Below are 13025 nucleotides of genomic sequence, written 5' to 3'. Positions count from 1 at the left end.
TGTTCGTGTCTGAATCCCAGTGCCTGGCTCAGTGGACGTTTGTTGATTGAATGACTGATGATATTGGTTTGTGGAGATGCGTCCAGATTGTTCTGACGTGCAGCTTGCCTGTAATACAGCTAGGCAGCCAGAGATGGGAAAGAAAGGCGTTCACTGTCGGCCAAGGTTTGTTGTTTTCTTTTAAGCCTGGCTTTAATTAAGTACATACGTTCAGAAAACAGGGAATTCTTATGCAAATTAGTTCTCTGATGAATGACTCTGATCATGCCTTGTGGTTTTTGTGAAGGATGATTCTCAAAATAATTAACAACCAGGGCAGCACAGGCACAGCCATCAGAACAGACTCAGGCGCTAGGGCTGCAGTGGGGTCCCGGAGGCCTGCTCTTGTGCCAGGCACCAACCCTGTAGTTGCTGTAGTTCCTGGGTCTTGGAGAGGGGCTGGGGTGGTTGGGGTGGATGGATCAGGGGTTGGTTTACAGCTGGTGTAGACGTGTTTCAGTATTTTAGCACCAGTACCAGCCATTGCACTGTGTATCCGCTCCGTATTGGCTCTGGTCCTGGAGGGCACCGTTGCCTGAGCGGTGGGAGCTCCTTCTTAACTCTGACCATTTGTGGATTTGCATTTTGCCATCTCTCTTGAATAAGAATGTCAGTGAGGACTTGGCCATTGGGCTGGGCCAGAAGTCTGGAAGCCTGGATTCCTCTCTTGGCTCTGTCACTTCACTTGAGTGACCTTGGGCAAGTCCAATAACTAAATCTCAGAGGGCTGATGTTTTGTGATTTAGTTGCTTTATTTTGTGAATAGTTGCTTTATTTTGACCAAATTTAGTTGGATATTAAGATGCACGTTAACCCATAATCGGACACAGTCTTGTTTTTTTTAACCGTTTTTTAAAAATTGAAGTATAGTTAATTTACAATGTTGTGTTAGTTTTAGGTATACAGCAAAGTGGTTCAGTTATACACCTGTGTGTGTGTGTGTGTATACATATGTTCTTTTTCAGATTCTTTTGCATTATAGGTTATTACAAGATACTGAATATAGTTCCCTGTGCTATATTGTAGGTCCTTGTTTATTTTATACATAGTAGGGCGTATCTGTTAATCCCAAATTCTCAATTTATCCCTTCCCCCCTTCCCTTTTGGTAACCATAAGTTTGTTTTCTATGTCTGTGAGTCTCTTTATGTTTTGTAAATAAGTTCATTTGTATCATATTGTTTTAGAGTCCACATATAAGTGGTATCATATATTTGTCTTTCTCTTTCTGACTTACTTCACTTAGTATGATCATCTCTAGGTCCATCCATGTTGCTTCAAATGGCATTATTTCATTCTTTTTTTATGGCTGAGTAATATTCCATTACATCTTCTTTATCCATTTAGCTGTCGATGGACATTTAGGTTGCTTCCATGTCTTGGCTATCGTGAATACTGCTGCTGTGAACATTGGGGTGCATGTGCCTTTTTGAATTAGAGTTTTCTCCAGATATATGCCCAGGAGTGGGATTGCAGGATCATATGGTAGCCCTCTGTTTAGTTTTTTAAGGAACCTCCATACTGTTCTCCATAGTGGCTGCACCCATTTACATTCCTACAAACAGTGCAGGAGGGTTCCTTTTCTCCACACCCCCTCCAGCGTTTATTATGTGTAGACTTTTTGATGGTGGCCATTCTGCCCGCTGTGAGGTGGTACCTCATTGTGGTTTGGATTTGCATTTTCTCTAATGATTAGCGATGTTGAGCGTCTTTTCACGAGGCACAGTCTGTTTTGAAACAAGATAGCAGCCCATCAGGTTTTTTAGATGGACAAATCATCACTAATTTGGATACATTTAGTTAAACTTTACTATTTTGAATCATGTTTTAGTTAATGTAAAAAGTGTCTAGATGTTGAACAAAATGTTTCTAAATTTACTGAACAGAGTATTTTAATATTTCATGTCACTAGTTTGATCATCTGTACCACGTTGTTTTTAGTTTTTTGTGCTGGCCGCTGTCTGTACTTCTTAGAAACACAAGTATAAAGTCATCCCATGGGCATTTCAGTCATATTTTAGATCCTGGTGAAGCTTAAATGACTGTGCAAAATACCTACATATTTTAGCAAAGGTTTTAATTCTGTTCTGCAAGAGTAATTGCAAATCGAGGATAAAAGATTATAAATGACCATTTAGGAATTGAACATTTCTAGGTGTCAGCTTAAGAAATCCCAGCTGTTGCAGCCTACGGTATTTTCCCCCCGAGAAAGGTGTACTTTTCAGGTTGTGGTTCTTTCTTTGTAGAAAACACGGATTTCTTCTGCTCTGCCCTTGGCCATTTTGTGTTGATTTAGGGTTTATCCTCTGCCCATTTCTACGAAGAACTTGAGGCTGTCATGATGTCTCCGTTGGCTCTGGGCAGTCTGTTTTCCTTCTAATCGTGTGTGATCCTGAGAATTAATGCTGGATGACCAGGGAATTGAAGAACAGAGAGTAAAACACACTGACCATATTTAACTTGCTGCAGCCAGAGATTTATAGTTTGGCTATTGACGTGGTTGGGACATTGCAGCTGAATTTCCTGAGTATTAAAATAAATGTCTTTGTTGCAGAGCTGTGATACAGCTACTGAAATAGACACCATCTGTCTACCAGGCCACTAAATTGCCCTGATGACCAAGAAGTGAGCCATTAAGGTTTCTCTTTACGTATCTGCTGCCTCTTCAGATTGTGGTCTGCCCATTACATGCGTTTCCTTCAAGTCATTGAGGAAACTATGGTGGAGTAGAAAATGCCTCGGCTTTGGTGTCAGAATGTCCGTTCTGCCGCTTATTAGCTCTGTGACCTTGGGCAAGTCACCGCCTTTCTCTGAAACTCACCTTCCTAATCTGTAAATGGGGAGTTACATGCCCACCTCCTGAGAGGATTAAAAATAATGTGAGTGTATTTGTTAAGGTTCTTTTGATTGCAAGCTGTAGGATCCGACGCTGAGGAGTTTGAGCAAAACAACAATGAAAGGGAGTGTTTATTGGGAACATACTGGAGAGTCTCACAGATGCCAAGGGTCGTAGACTCTTGGGCTCTGTCTTGTTTGGAGAGGCAAGGTGGAGGGCGGGGGTGGAGAGTGGCGATGGAGGGCAGAGGGTAGGGGACAGGGGGGTTGGTTGCTCCTGCTGAGCAGGGGCCCCCTCTGGGCCGCTTGGCCCTCTGCCTCTGTGCCGAGAAGATCCACTGATTTGCCAGCTCTGCCGAGGGAGCCAAATGACTTCATTCTAATGGGGCATGATTCAGCGCAGGGGAACAGGTGATTGATGAAATGGGACCCAAATGGCTCTGAAGAGTTCATTTATTTAACATGGGTGAGCAATTTGCTTCTAGGAAGACGTTGACTCACTCTGACTTCCATTATGCAAAATATCCACAGGAATCTGTGCTCTGAAGAGTCATACTGGTGCCTGTGTTCCCCTCTTACCTTTGTAATCATCATTTCAGCGAGCATCTGTGGCAAGCACCGTGCCTGGCTTGGGATGCTGCTGCCCGCAAGGGGTCCCCAGGCCTGTGGACACGTGGCTGGTACACGAGCTCCGGGTGAAGGTGAAGGTGAACCAGGGTGCCGTGGGGCTGGAGGAGGGTCTCTGTAAGGGACCATGGAGGGTGTCAGTGGAGAGGGCTCGACTGATGGAGCGTGGTCCCTGAGGAGGAGGAGGGAGTTTGCTGGTTCCACGGAGGTGGAAGGGCAGGAAAGCAAGCACAGGTGTGGCCAGCTGGCAGGTGGAGGGTGGGGGCTGAGGTGAGCGGTGACCTGGAAAACCTGGTGAAGGTTCGGAATGGCTGCCTGAAAGGAGGGGAGGGGAACCAAGCCGGGCACCCAGGCCCTGCACCGCAGTGGGCAGTCCTCTAGGGCTTCCAGCCAGGCCCACGGTGAGCCAGTTAAGATACAGGGTCGGGATTCTTTGACTGGATATGTAGATCCCACAGCTGAGTCTCCCCCATCCAACCGAGGTCCACATTTATTCATCTTTTTTCCTAGTCTTTCTTGGTTGGTTACGTATCTAAGCACAAATTCTGACTGCCACTTATTAGCTGAATGGACTCAAGTACATGACCTGTCCTCTCAGAGAATCAGTTTATTCATCTGAAAAGTGGGAAGATTAATATAGCTCCTTGGTTGTTATTGTGATTAGAGATGACCTATGTAAAGGACCTGGCCTAGCATTGGAGCGTAGGAATGGTAGTGGTAGTTATGGTTGACACTCCTTAAGTGTTTACTCTGTGCCAGGCATCCGTGTGAGAATTTTGTATAGATTAGCTCAGTTAATCTGTTTCACAACCCTATGAGATATGTAGAATTATTACCTCTACTTACAGGTGAGGGTATTGAAGCACAGAGAGGTTGAGTAACTTGTTCAAGGTCACACAGCTAATAAGGTCACACGCTCTTAACAATCCCTGCCCTTGGTGGTAGATGCTCAAGAAACAGTAGGTTCTCTTATTTTCGTTGTCACTGTTGGCTGGCCTTTATGTGGCTGACAGTGACTGTGTCACCTTTGTCAAGCTCCCAGTGCTTTGCATCCATCATGGGTCGTTCACGGGTGGACCGAAGAGCACAGGCCCTGGAGCCTGGCTGCCTGGGTCCACACCCTGCCTCACCACCCTGACTCCGTGCCTCAGTTCCCTCATCACCAAAATGGGGAGAGTGGTAATGCTTGAGCTCACTGGCTTGTGAGGATTAAATGAGAAAATGCTGGAGAGCACTTTGTACCACGGCTGACATCCTGAGGACATGGTAGCCTCTTCGTCTTGATCCCTGGGTGAGTTCCTCCCAGGCGCTCCCCTGGGGCCCTCTGTCTACGTGCGGTGTGTACGGGGGGGAGCTGACACTGGTGACTGTGTACAGAAGGCAGGTGGGAGCTCCTTGTGCCAGTGTCATGTGACACGATTTACAAAAGGGCCTGACATTTCTAGCAGTGTGGGTGGCCAGCTTCTCATGACCAAACTGGTAGGTTAGCATTTAAAACCCTCGATTGGCAGGTGGTGCCTTGGCCTTGTTTCATTCAGGGCTAGAAGCACAGCAGCGTTCTCCTGGGTCAGGGGCTGCTAACCTTTTTGCCCTCTGCGTCCCTTTGGTAGTGTGCTGGAGCCAAGGAGCTCTTCCCTGGAAAAGTGTTTAAATGCACAAAATATGTGCACAGGATTATAAAGGAAACCAATTATTTTGAAATTTGGTTATCAAAATATAAAAAAAAAATCAGTTGTAGAAATGGTGCTTCTTTATTAATGTGTTAAATAACAAGATCTAGTGGTGAACAGAGTGACTGCTGTAGTTTTGAGGTAGTGATGAGAATAAATATTTTGAGATACTTGCAACATATACAGAGTAACTATTTCTTTTGATGACAAAATCTCAGGAAAACACGAGTACTACTGTGGTTTGTAGCAGTAACAGTGTTCCTTCAACCCCTAAATGAAGGAAATGCTAAATTTCAGTTAGAGGTTAGCGGAAATAAAGATGTACCTTTTTCCCCTCGTTCATGTTTGAGTTTTCATCGGGGTCGGAAGCCCTGTCCTAGGTCGTTATCTGAACTTTGGGCGACAGGCTGAGTCCACATGAGACACGAGGGCCGCTTGCAGCCCCTCTCTCCCCACTGACCCAGTGTCTCCCTAGCATTAAGGAGCTTCTCGTCTGTGCCAGGCGCTGTGCCAGGTGTCCTGCACACTTTACTTCTTTATTTTAACGTTTTCTTCTTATTTTGAAATAATTTCAGATTTATAGGGAAGTTACAAGAGTAAAGGGTTTTGCTTGTCCTGAGCCATCTCAGAGTAAGTTGCCTGTGTGAAGCCCTGTCAGTTCTGAGAACTTGAGTGTGTACTTCGTGTCAGCAGGGACCTTTTCCTGTATGACACAGCACAGCGATCACAGCCAGGGACTGAGCAGAGACCCTCAGACTCCCATCGAACCCTCAGACTCATTCGTGTCTCACCAGCTGTCCCGTAAAGCCCTTTGTAGTAGAAGGAGCCAATTCAGGATCTTGTGTTGCATTTGATAGACTTTAGTCTTCAGTCTTCCCTTGACTTTCACGGCCCTGAGACTTTTGAAGCGTCCAGGCCAGTTCTGTTGTGGAGCGTCCTTCAGTCGGGTCTGTCTGATGCTTCTTGGTGCCTGGATTCAGGTGAGGCATCCTTGGCAGGAGTGTCACAGGACCAGAGCTGTGTCCTCAGTGTGTCCTATCCGACAGTACACGGCTTAGGTTTGTCCTATTACCGGCCATGCTGACTTGGGTAACTTTGTGAAGGTGGTGTCTGCATGGTGTCTTGACTATGCAGTTACTCTTTTTTCCTTTGTAATTAGTAAGTATTTGAGGGGAGGTATTTTGAGTCTATGTAAATACGCTGATCTTCTTCAAACTTTCACCCGTTAGTTTTAGCCTCCTTTTATGTTTCTTGGGTGAATAATTCCTTACCATGATGGTTAGCAAATGGTGATTCTTCTAGCTCCATTATTTCTTCTACATTTATTAGTTGTTCTATAAAGAAAAGCCCGTTCTTCTTCCCATGTACTCATTTACTCATGTCCATGTGGACATGAATTTCTGTTTCACTCAGTGGGTTATAATCTGTTACTATCATTATTTTGATGCTCAATTGTCCCAGGCTTGGCCTTTTCAAACTGGCTCCTGTATCCTTTTGACAGTGCTCCATTATTTAAACACTTCCTTGTTTTCTGGTGTGACAAAATGCTGTAGACATGGATTGCTTTTGAATTTCATTGCATCAGTACTGGAACTGGCCATTTCCCCTGGGATCCTTGACTCCTTCCAGCGCACAGTTGAACTTCTATCTGCTCTGTAACTCCGTAAGGTGGTGGCTGTTGTCCAGCATTTCACAGGGGGCTCCTAGTAAGTAACTTCCTGAGGCCCCGGAACCAGTAAGCGACAGAGCCAAGATTTGAACTCTAAAAAAATCTTCACATTTGTGAAATTCACAGAATTACATCCTCACTTCATAAATGAGGAGCCTGAGCCTCACAGAGGTTTGTTAAGCTGGTTAGCTGAGGTCACGTAGCTAGTACGTGGCAGAGATCCACCTCAGGTCTCTTTATCATCAGTCTGTTCATGGTGCCTTGAAAGCATGCCTCACCCGACCTCTTCTATTTTAATGCAAGTCCTTTGTCCCTAAAACTTGTCAGGTTTTGGTTGATGAATTTCTTTTCTTTGTAGCAAGAACAAGCGTGGAAGGGCATTCTGTGTAGTTTTGTGAAAACAGTGACCAGCAGCTCTGAGCTGGGTTGTGGGGGGGGGGGGAGGGGGGAGGAAGTTCCACGAAGGGCAGTTGGGTATTGTCGGGAGTACAGCGCTCAGCTTTCTTCCTCTGTGAGTGATGGGCGGTCATTCCCCACTCCCCCTGCAGGTGGCGCCCTCTGACTGCGGCCTGATCTGGAGCCTGGCACAGGGGATCACCTTTGTTTGGATTTATAAACCAGAACTATCCACATGTGTTTGCATAATGTAAGGATGTGCGCTTTCAAAATTCTTCTCTTAATGTCAGATGCCCATTGTCGTTTTCAGGAAAAGCAACCATTAGGCTATGAAGAGCTGATTCAGGTCTTAAAGAAAGAGCAGGACATCTACACACATCTGGTAAAATCTCTGCAGGACTCAGACAGGTAAGGGTTTCTGTTTGGACATCACGCGCATGCGTAACACACGTATTTTGAATAAATGCTGGTAGTTTCTGAGGCAGTGAAGCCTTCCCACTTTGCTTAGGAAGCTTAAAGTGCTTGGATGGTGATTGCCTTATTTAAATCAGATATACCTATTTCCTAGCAGGAATTGTCTGATTTTTTTGGGCAGCAAATGTAGGATAAAAATATCATTAATACTAGTTACTCAGGTTTTTATAATACTTTATTATAGATTTAGAAAGTGCCTTCGCGTGTATTATCTCTTGTAATCCTCACTGCTGTTCTGTGAGGTAACATTATTATCCCTGTTTTCCATAAGTGACTCGGAGTGACTTGTGTCTTCACAGAATCGCCGAGGTGATTTGGTGCAATGAGATGTGGGGAGGAGAGCTGATTATAGGCTAGTGGTCTTGCCGCTGCCCTGCCTGTGTCCACGGGCAAGTGACACATCTGGGCCTCTCTTTGCCCAGCACTGGGTTGGCCTCAGTGATTTCTCCCGTAGAGGAGTCACCTCTCTGCACACTGGGATGGTTACAGGTGGAAGGATGTGATGTCTGGGGTTCATTTCCACACTGCACAGCAGCGCAGGGAGCGGGCGGGGACACCGATGGAACAAGATTGGCCACGGCTCCCTGGTTGTTGGGACAGGGGTGTGGGTAGGTGTCGGGGGGCTCGTTATACTGACTTGTCTTCATGTGCTAATGTCTAAAATTTTGCATAATAAAAAGGTAAGAAAACCCACCCCTCACTGCTGCTTCTCTTCTGCCCTTCACTCCAGCCCTAACGGGGTCCTCTGTTCCGGGGCCGGGTGTCTCCTGTCTCTGCCTTCAGTAGCTATCTGCACCCTGCTCTGCGTCCCCCTCATCCTTGAGGATTTGTCTCAGAGGTTCCCCTTGTCAGGAGGCCCGCTCTTTTGCTGCCCTCACCTCCCTTTGTTACTTGGCTGGTGTGGCCTGCGTCGCGGCCTGGACCGTGCGCCCCCTCAGGGCAGGGGTCCCGTCTTGCTGTCGGCATTTCCCAGTGCCTGTCACGGGGGCTGGTATGGAGTAGGCACTCGGGAGATGTTCAGTGGATGAACCCCCTCCCAACTCTTTAAGTTATAAGTTTTCAGGATTTTTAATCTGAAGCGAGTTTAAGGAAAATGAAAACATGCTGATGCAATTCTCTGAAAGTGAGCTTTTTCAAGAAGCCTCAGCTGCTCGTCATTTTCACTTGGGGGAGGGGTTGAGTAGCGCCGGGAACCTCGGAGGGGGAATGGGCACAGCGGGTTTAATTGTGCAGCTACTCCGATGGGAGCCAGTTCTGACTCTGGGCACCGAGAGGCCCTGGGGTGGATGTGGCCGCTGTCAGGCTTCCTCAGCATCACGGATGGCGGCTCTGAGTTTCATAGGCTCTTCCTTAGTGAATAACGAGGTGCGTGGGACCAAGGTGGGTCAGGGCTGTGACTCACAGGGATGCTTAAAAGGTTTCCTGTTCACCTTCAGAGTCAAAATACATTCAGCAGCTCTGAGCTCTTGGGTAAGTCACTTTTCACCCTGAGCCTCAGGATATGTATTTGTGCAATTGAGATTGGCCTGCGTACAGACCTACCTGTTTACCTTCCTCCCTATCTACCTTCCAGGGTTGTTTGAAACGAGATGATAATGTGTAAAGTCCTAATTCTGCCTGGCACGTAGTGAGCACTCAATAGATGGTAACGTTTATTAAGACTAACAGCAATGTGAAAAGCCTCCATACGCCTCAGTATGCCACTGTACATAAACTCAGCTTGTCGGGGGTTTTGAGTCTTCAGGCCTTGCCATAGTGAGAGGGCAGAATTGTGGGCTAAGGCCGGTGGAGCCCCCTGGGGTAACTCCAGCATTGCTCACTCTCTGGAAACTGGCAGTGAAAGCTGGATGACTCTGGAGACATATGACGTACTTGTAACTAAAGTTGGAAAGGGGGAGCGGGGAGGGAGGAACTGACCAAGGGCAGCTGTGTGCCTGGTCCTTTCCCTTTACGATTTATTCCTCACAGTGACGCTTCAACCCCATATCACAGAAGTGGAAATCTGCTCTTGGAGATGTTGAGGGTATTTCCCAAGCTCCTACACTTAGGAGTTCTCAGAGCTCAGATCTGCGTGGCTCCTGAGCCCGGGCCCTAACTGAGACAGCGCTCATCTGGAGGACGAGGACAGTTTATACTTTGCCTGTAACTCAGGCTTTCTCAACCTCAGCAGTGTTGGGCTTTGGGACTAGATAACTTTTTGTCTTTTTGTTGAGGGGCTGTCTTGTGCATTGTAGGATGTTTAGCGACATGTCTGGCTTTTGCCACTACATGGCAGTAGCACCCTCCCTGCCCCAGTTGTGACAACCAACAATGTCTCCAGAATTGCCACATGTGCCCTGGGGGGGTTTAAATCATCTCCAGATGAAAATCACGCCTGTAACTCAGGAGTAGCAGAAAGCTTGGCATATAAATATCTGCTGTATGGGAGTCATTAGAATACGTGGAAGGAAGGAGGTGATGTTTGTTGAGCGCCTCGTGTGTGTCAGGCACTGTGCTAAGCTCTTTCCCTTATAACATCTCATTTAATCCTCAAAACACTCCTGAAGGAAAGGCACTGTCCCCACTTTACGGATGCAGCTAGCAGGACTCGGGCAGTTGAGCTGACCGCCAAGGTCTTGGAGCTCGTGAGTGGTGGCACTGTGGGGGCGTGCGTCCTCCGGCTCCTCCCCCACTCCGCTCCAGAAAGAGGAAGGCTCAGGGCTGTCCTTTCTTTCTGAGCGAAGCTCCTTTTGTTCCACCGACTCCTCACACCTTGCAGAGATCGTGGAGTTGGGGAAACAGAAATGACAGACACAGGAGCAGCAGCTGTGTACTTTTCACCCTGTCAGAAGATGGAAGAGGGAGTGAAGCAGTCAGCTTTCCCCAGCCCTCACTGCAGGAGCTTCGCTAAAACAATCTCCTTTTTCTCCCCCTGGTTAAACGTGTCTGCGGCATGACCGCATCCGAGCGAGTGCTGTGCTGTGACACCTCTGTAAGGTTTCCATCAGCCTTACAAATTGATCATTATGATTGTCTTGAAATGGAACTAGGTACAGGTTGCTGGGAGGGCCCCTTCCCTTGCAAGGAGGCTGCTTCACAGTGAACCATCTTCAAAGCAGCGAGCATAGGAGATTAGACATAATGGTTTATTTTCCTTCCAATAGATGTTGATTTATGTGTGCAGTTCGATGGATGGAGCTGGAAGAAATCGCTGGAGGATAAGTGGGGCTTGAGTCTGTGGCACACATATTTTAGAGCGATGGCTCCTAACCATTTTGGGGCTGTGGACCCCTCTCGAACAATCTGATGAAAGCTCGTGGACCCTCTCCCTAAAACAAATCCACATTTTCATACACTTTTTCCGACAGTTTCAAAGTGTTGATGGACCCTTTCAGGGAAAAATAGGTCAGACGCTGGACAGAGTGACGTATTTCTTGGTATTTAAAAAAGGAGGCTTTCTGATACGTTAAGGTGTTTTGGTAGTCTCAAAAAATGTTCACATACTTTGACCCAGTAATTGCACTGCTGGGAATCCATCTTAAGAAGCTAACCCTGAGTGTGAAACAAGGCTTTAGGCGCAGAGATTTTCATTGAAACAATATTTACGTTACTCAGGTGTCTGCTGGAGCCTCTGTTCCTCTGAGAACCGGTTCAGATCCCTGCCACGTGCACATCAGTAGGAGTCCGGAGCCCTGCTTGTGGAACTGCACTGCCTAGTTCAGTAGGCACTAGCCATGTGACTACATACATATAAATTAAAAAATTAAGCATTCAGTTCCTCAGCATGTAGCCACATTTCAGATGTTCAGTAGGCACGTTCGGCTAGTGGGTACCGTATTCAGCAGCGCCGATACAGAACATTTGCATCATTGGAGGAAGGTCTGTGGGACAGTCCTCCCCCCGTCAGTGCAGGTTCTGGGAGGTGTGCTTTTTCATGGCCTCCTCTGAGTTCTGGGTTGCTGGTTTCATGCAGGCTCTCTGTGCAGGTCAGCACCATATTACACTGACCCAGACGTGATACTTGACATCACCACCCCGCCAATAAAAATCCATTCTACTCTGCATTTGTGAGTGGCCAACCTATCACTGTAGACTTCTTTTGACCCCTAAATTGGTCCTTCTCTTCCTTCTATTACTGACTCTCAGTCTTCTCCTTTTCTTTTTTCTTGTGCCTCCTGCCCCTCACCTTTACCTCCAGTGCCACCTCTTTTAGGGGTGACATGGCCGACATTCTCCTTGTCACCTTCTCTTCTGTGGAGAGCCTTCCTTCCATACCCAAGCCCATGCAAGGCATTATTCCAGAGAAACATTCTGGGGAATTAAATTACTTCCACCTAGCTACATCTGTAGCAAAAACTTGGAAATGACCCAAATGTCCACTAATAGGGGATGAGTTAAATGGTGGGACATTCACCCGATTTAATGTTATATAGTCATTAAAAATGATGTATGCAAATTATTTCTGAAAATGTAGGGAAATATTTAAATGAGAAATGCACAACTTAGTATTATATGTCCAGAATTATTTCAACCTTATAGAAATACTCAGGGAAAAAGACTGGGAGGAAGTAGTCTGCCATGTGTTTTTTGGTAGTCGGGTTATGGTAACTTTTCCTTTTTTTTTTAATACGTTTCTATTTTAAATGTCTTATAAACATGTATTTACTTTTATAACCAGAAAAAACCCCACAAATGACATAAAAATCAAAGGAAGGCTTGCTGGGCTTTGCATCTTAAAGCACGAGTAGGTCTGTTTTAAAATTCTGGTGTCTTGTTTTACCAAGTGTCAACAACCTGCAGGCTGAGTTGAACAGCATCTTTGCCCTGCGGAAGCGGCTGGAGCGGGATGTGCTCTCCTATCAGAACCTGCAGAAGGCCCTGGAGGAGCAGATCAGTGAAATCCGGCGGCGGGAAGGTACATGCTCCCTTGTATGTATTTCCCTTTGGTTTTCCCACTTGGAGGGCCTTGGCCGAACTTTAAGAGAGTCCTAAGACTGCAGTAGGAGACGAGGCACCCTGGGGATTTCAGCTGGGAAGCCCTTTTTTGCAGTGATGGTTTACTGTTGCTCTCCTAGTCTGTACCTGGCTGGCTTCGGCTTGCGGAGTCGAAGGGCCCAGCAGGTAGTGTTAATTCCACAGAGGGCCTGCTGCAGGACTGCTTCCTCGCTGCCTCTGCTGTGTTCTGCATCGTTTGACTCTTCTAACTCCAGATAACCTTGGGGCCTTGCCATCCCCTTTCTCTGGTCAATGGCCCTCATCACCCTAAACATCTGGGCTGTGCCTACCACGGCAGCCACTGCAGAGAGCCCCACTGCACAGACACGTGCGGGTGAAACCG

The 13025-nt window shown here is 46.8% G+C and overlaps 1 protein-coding gene across 4 annotated transcripts in view; it reads left to right on the top strand.

Annotated features, from left to right (window-relative positions):
- The window catches only part of CDK5RAP2 (CDK5 regulatory subunit associated protein 2), a 180886-nt gene that overhangs the window by 85607 nt on the left and 82254 nt on the right, over positions 1 to 13025 (top strand). For all 4 annotated transcript variants that reach the window (XM_036855793.1, XM_036855794.1, XM_036855791.1 and 1 more), the window contains exons 15-16: positions 7545 to 7642; positions 12472 to 12602. In XM_036855793.1, the coding sequence (XP_036711688.1) occupies positions 7545 to 7642; positions 12472 to 12602 (229 nt within the window). The remainder of the gene's footprint in view (positions 1 to 7544; positions 7643 to 12471; positions 12603 to 13025) is intronic.

This window comes from Balaenoptera musculus, chromosome 6 (genome assembly GCF_009873245.2).
Source record: "Balaenoptera musculus isolate JJ_BM4_2016_0621 chromosome 6, mBalMus1.pri.v3, whole genome shotgun sequence".
Taxonomy (NCBI): domain Eukaryota; kingdom Metazoa; phylum Chordata; class Mammalia; order Artiodactyla; family Balaenopteridae; genus Balaenoptera; species Balaenoptera musculus.
The sequence above is the reverse complement of the archived record's forward strand: the minus strand, read 5'-3'. Positions and strand labels throughout refer to the sequence as shown.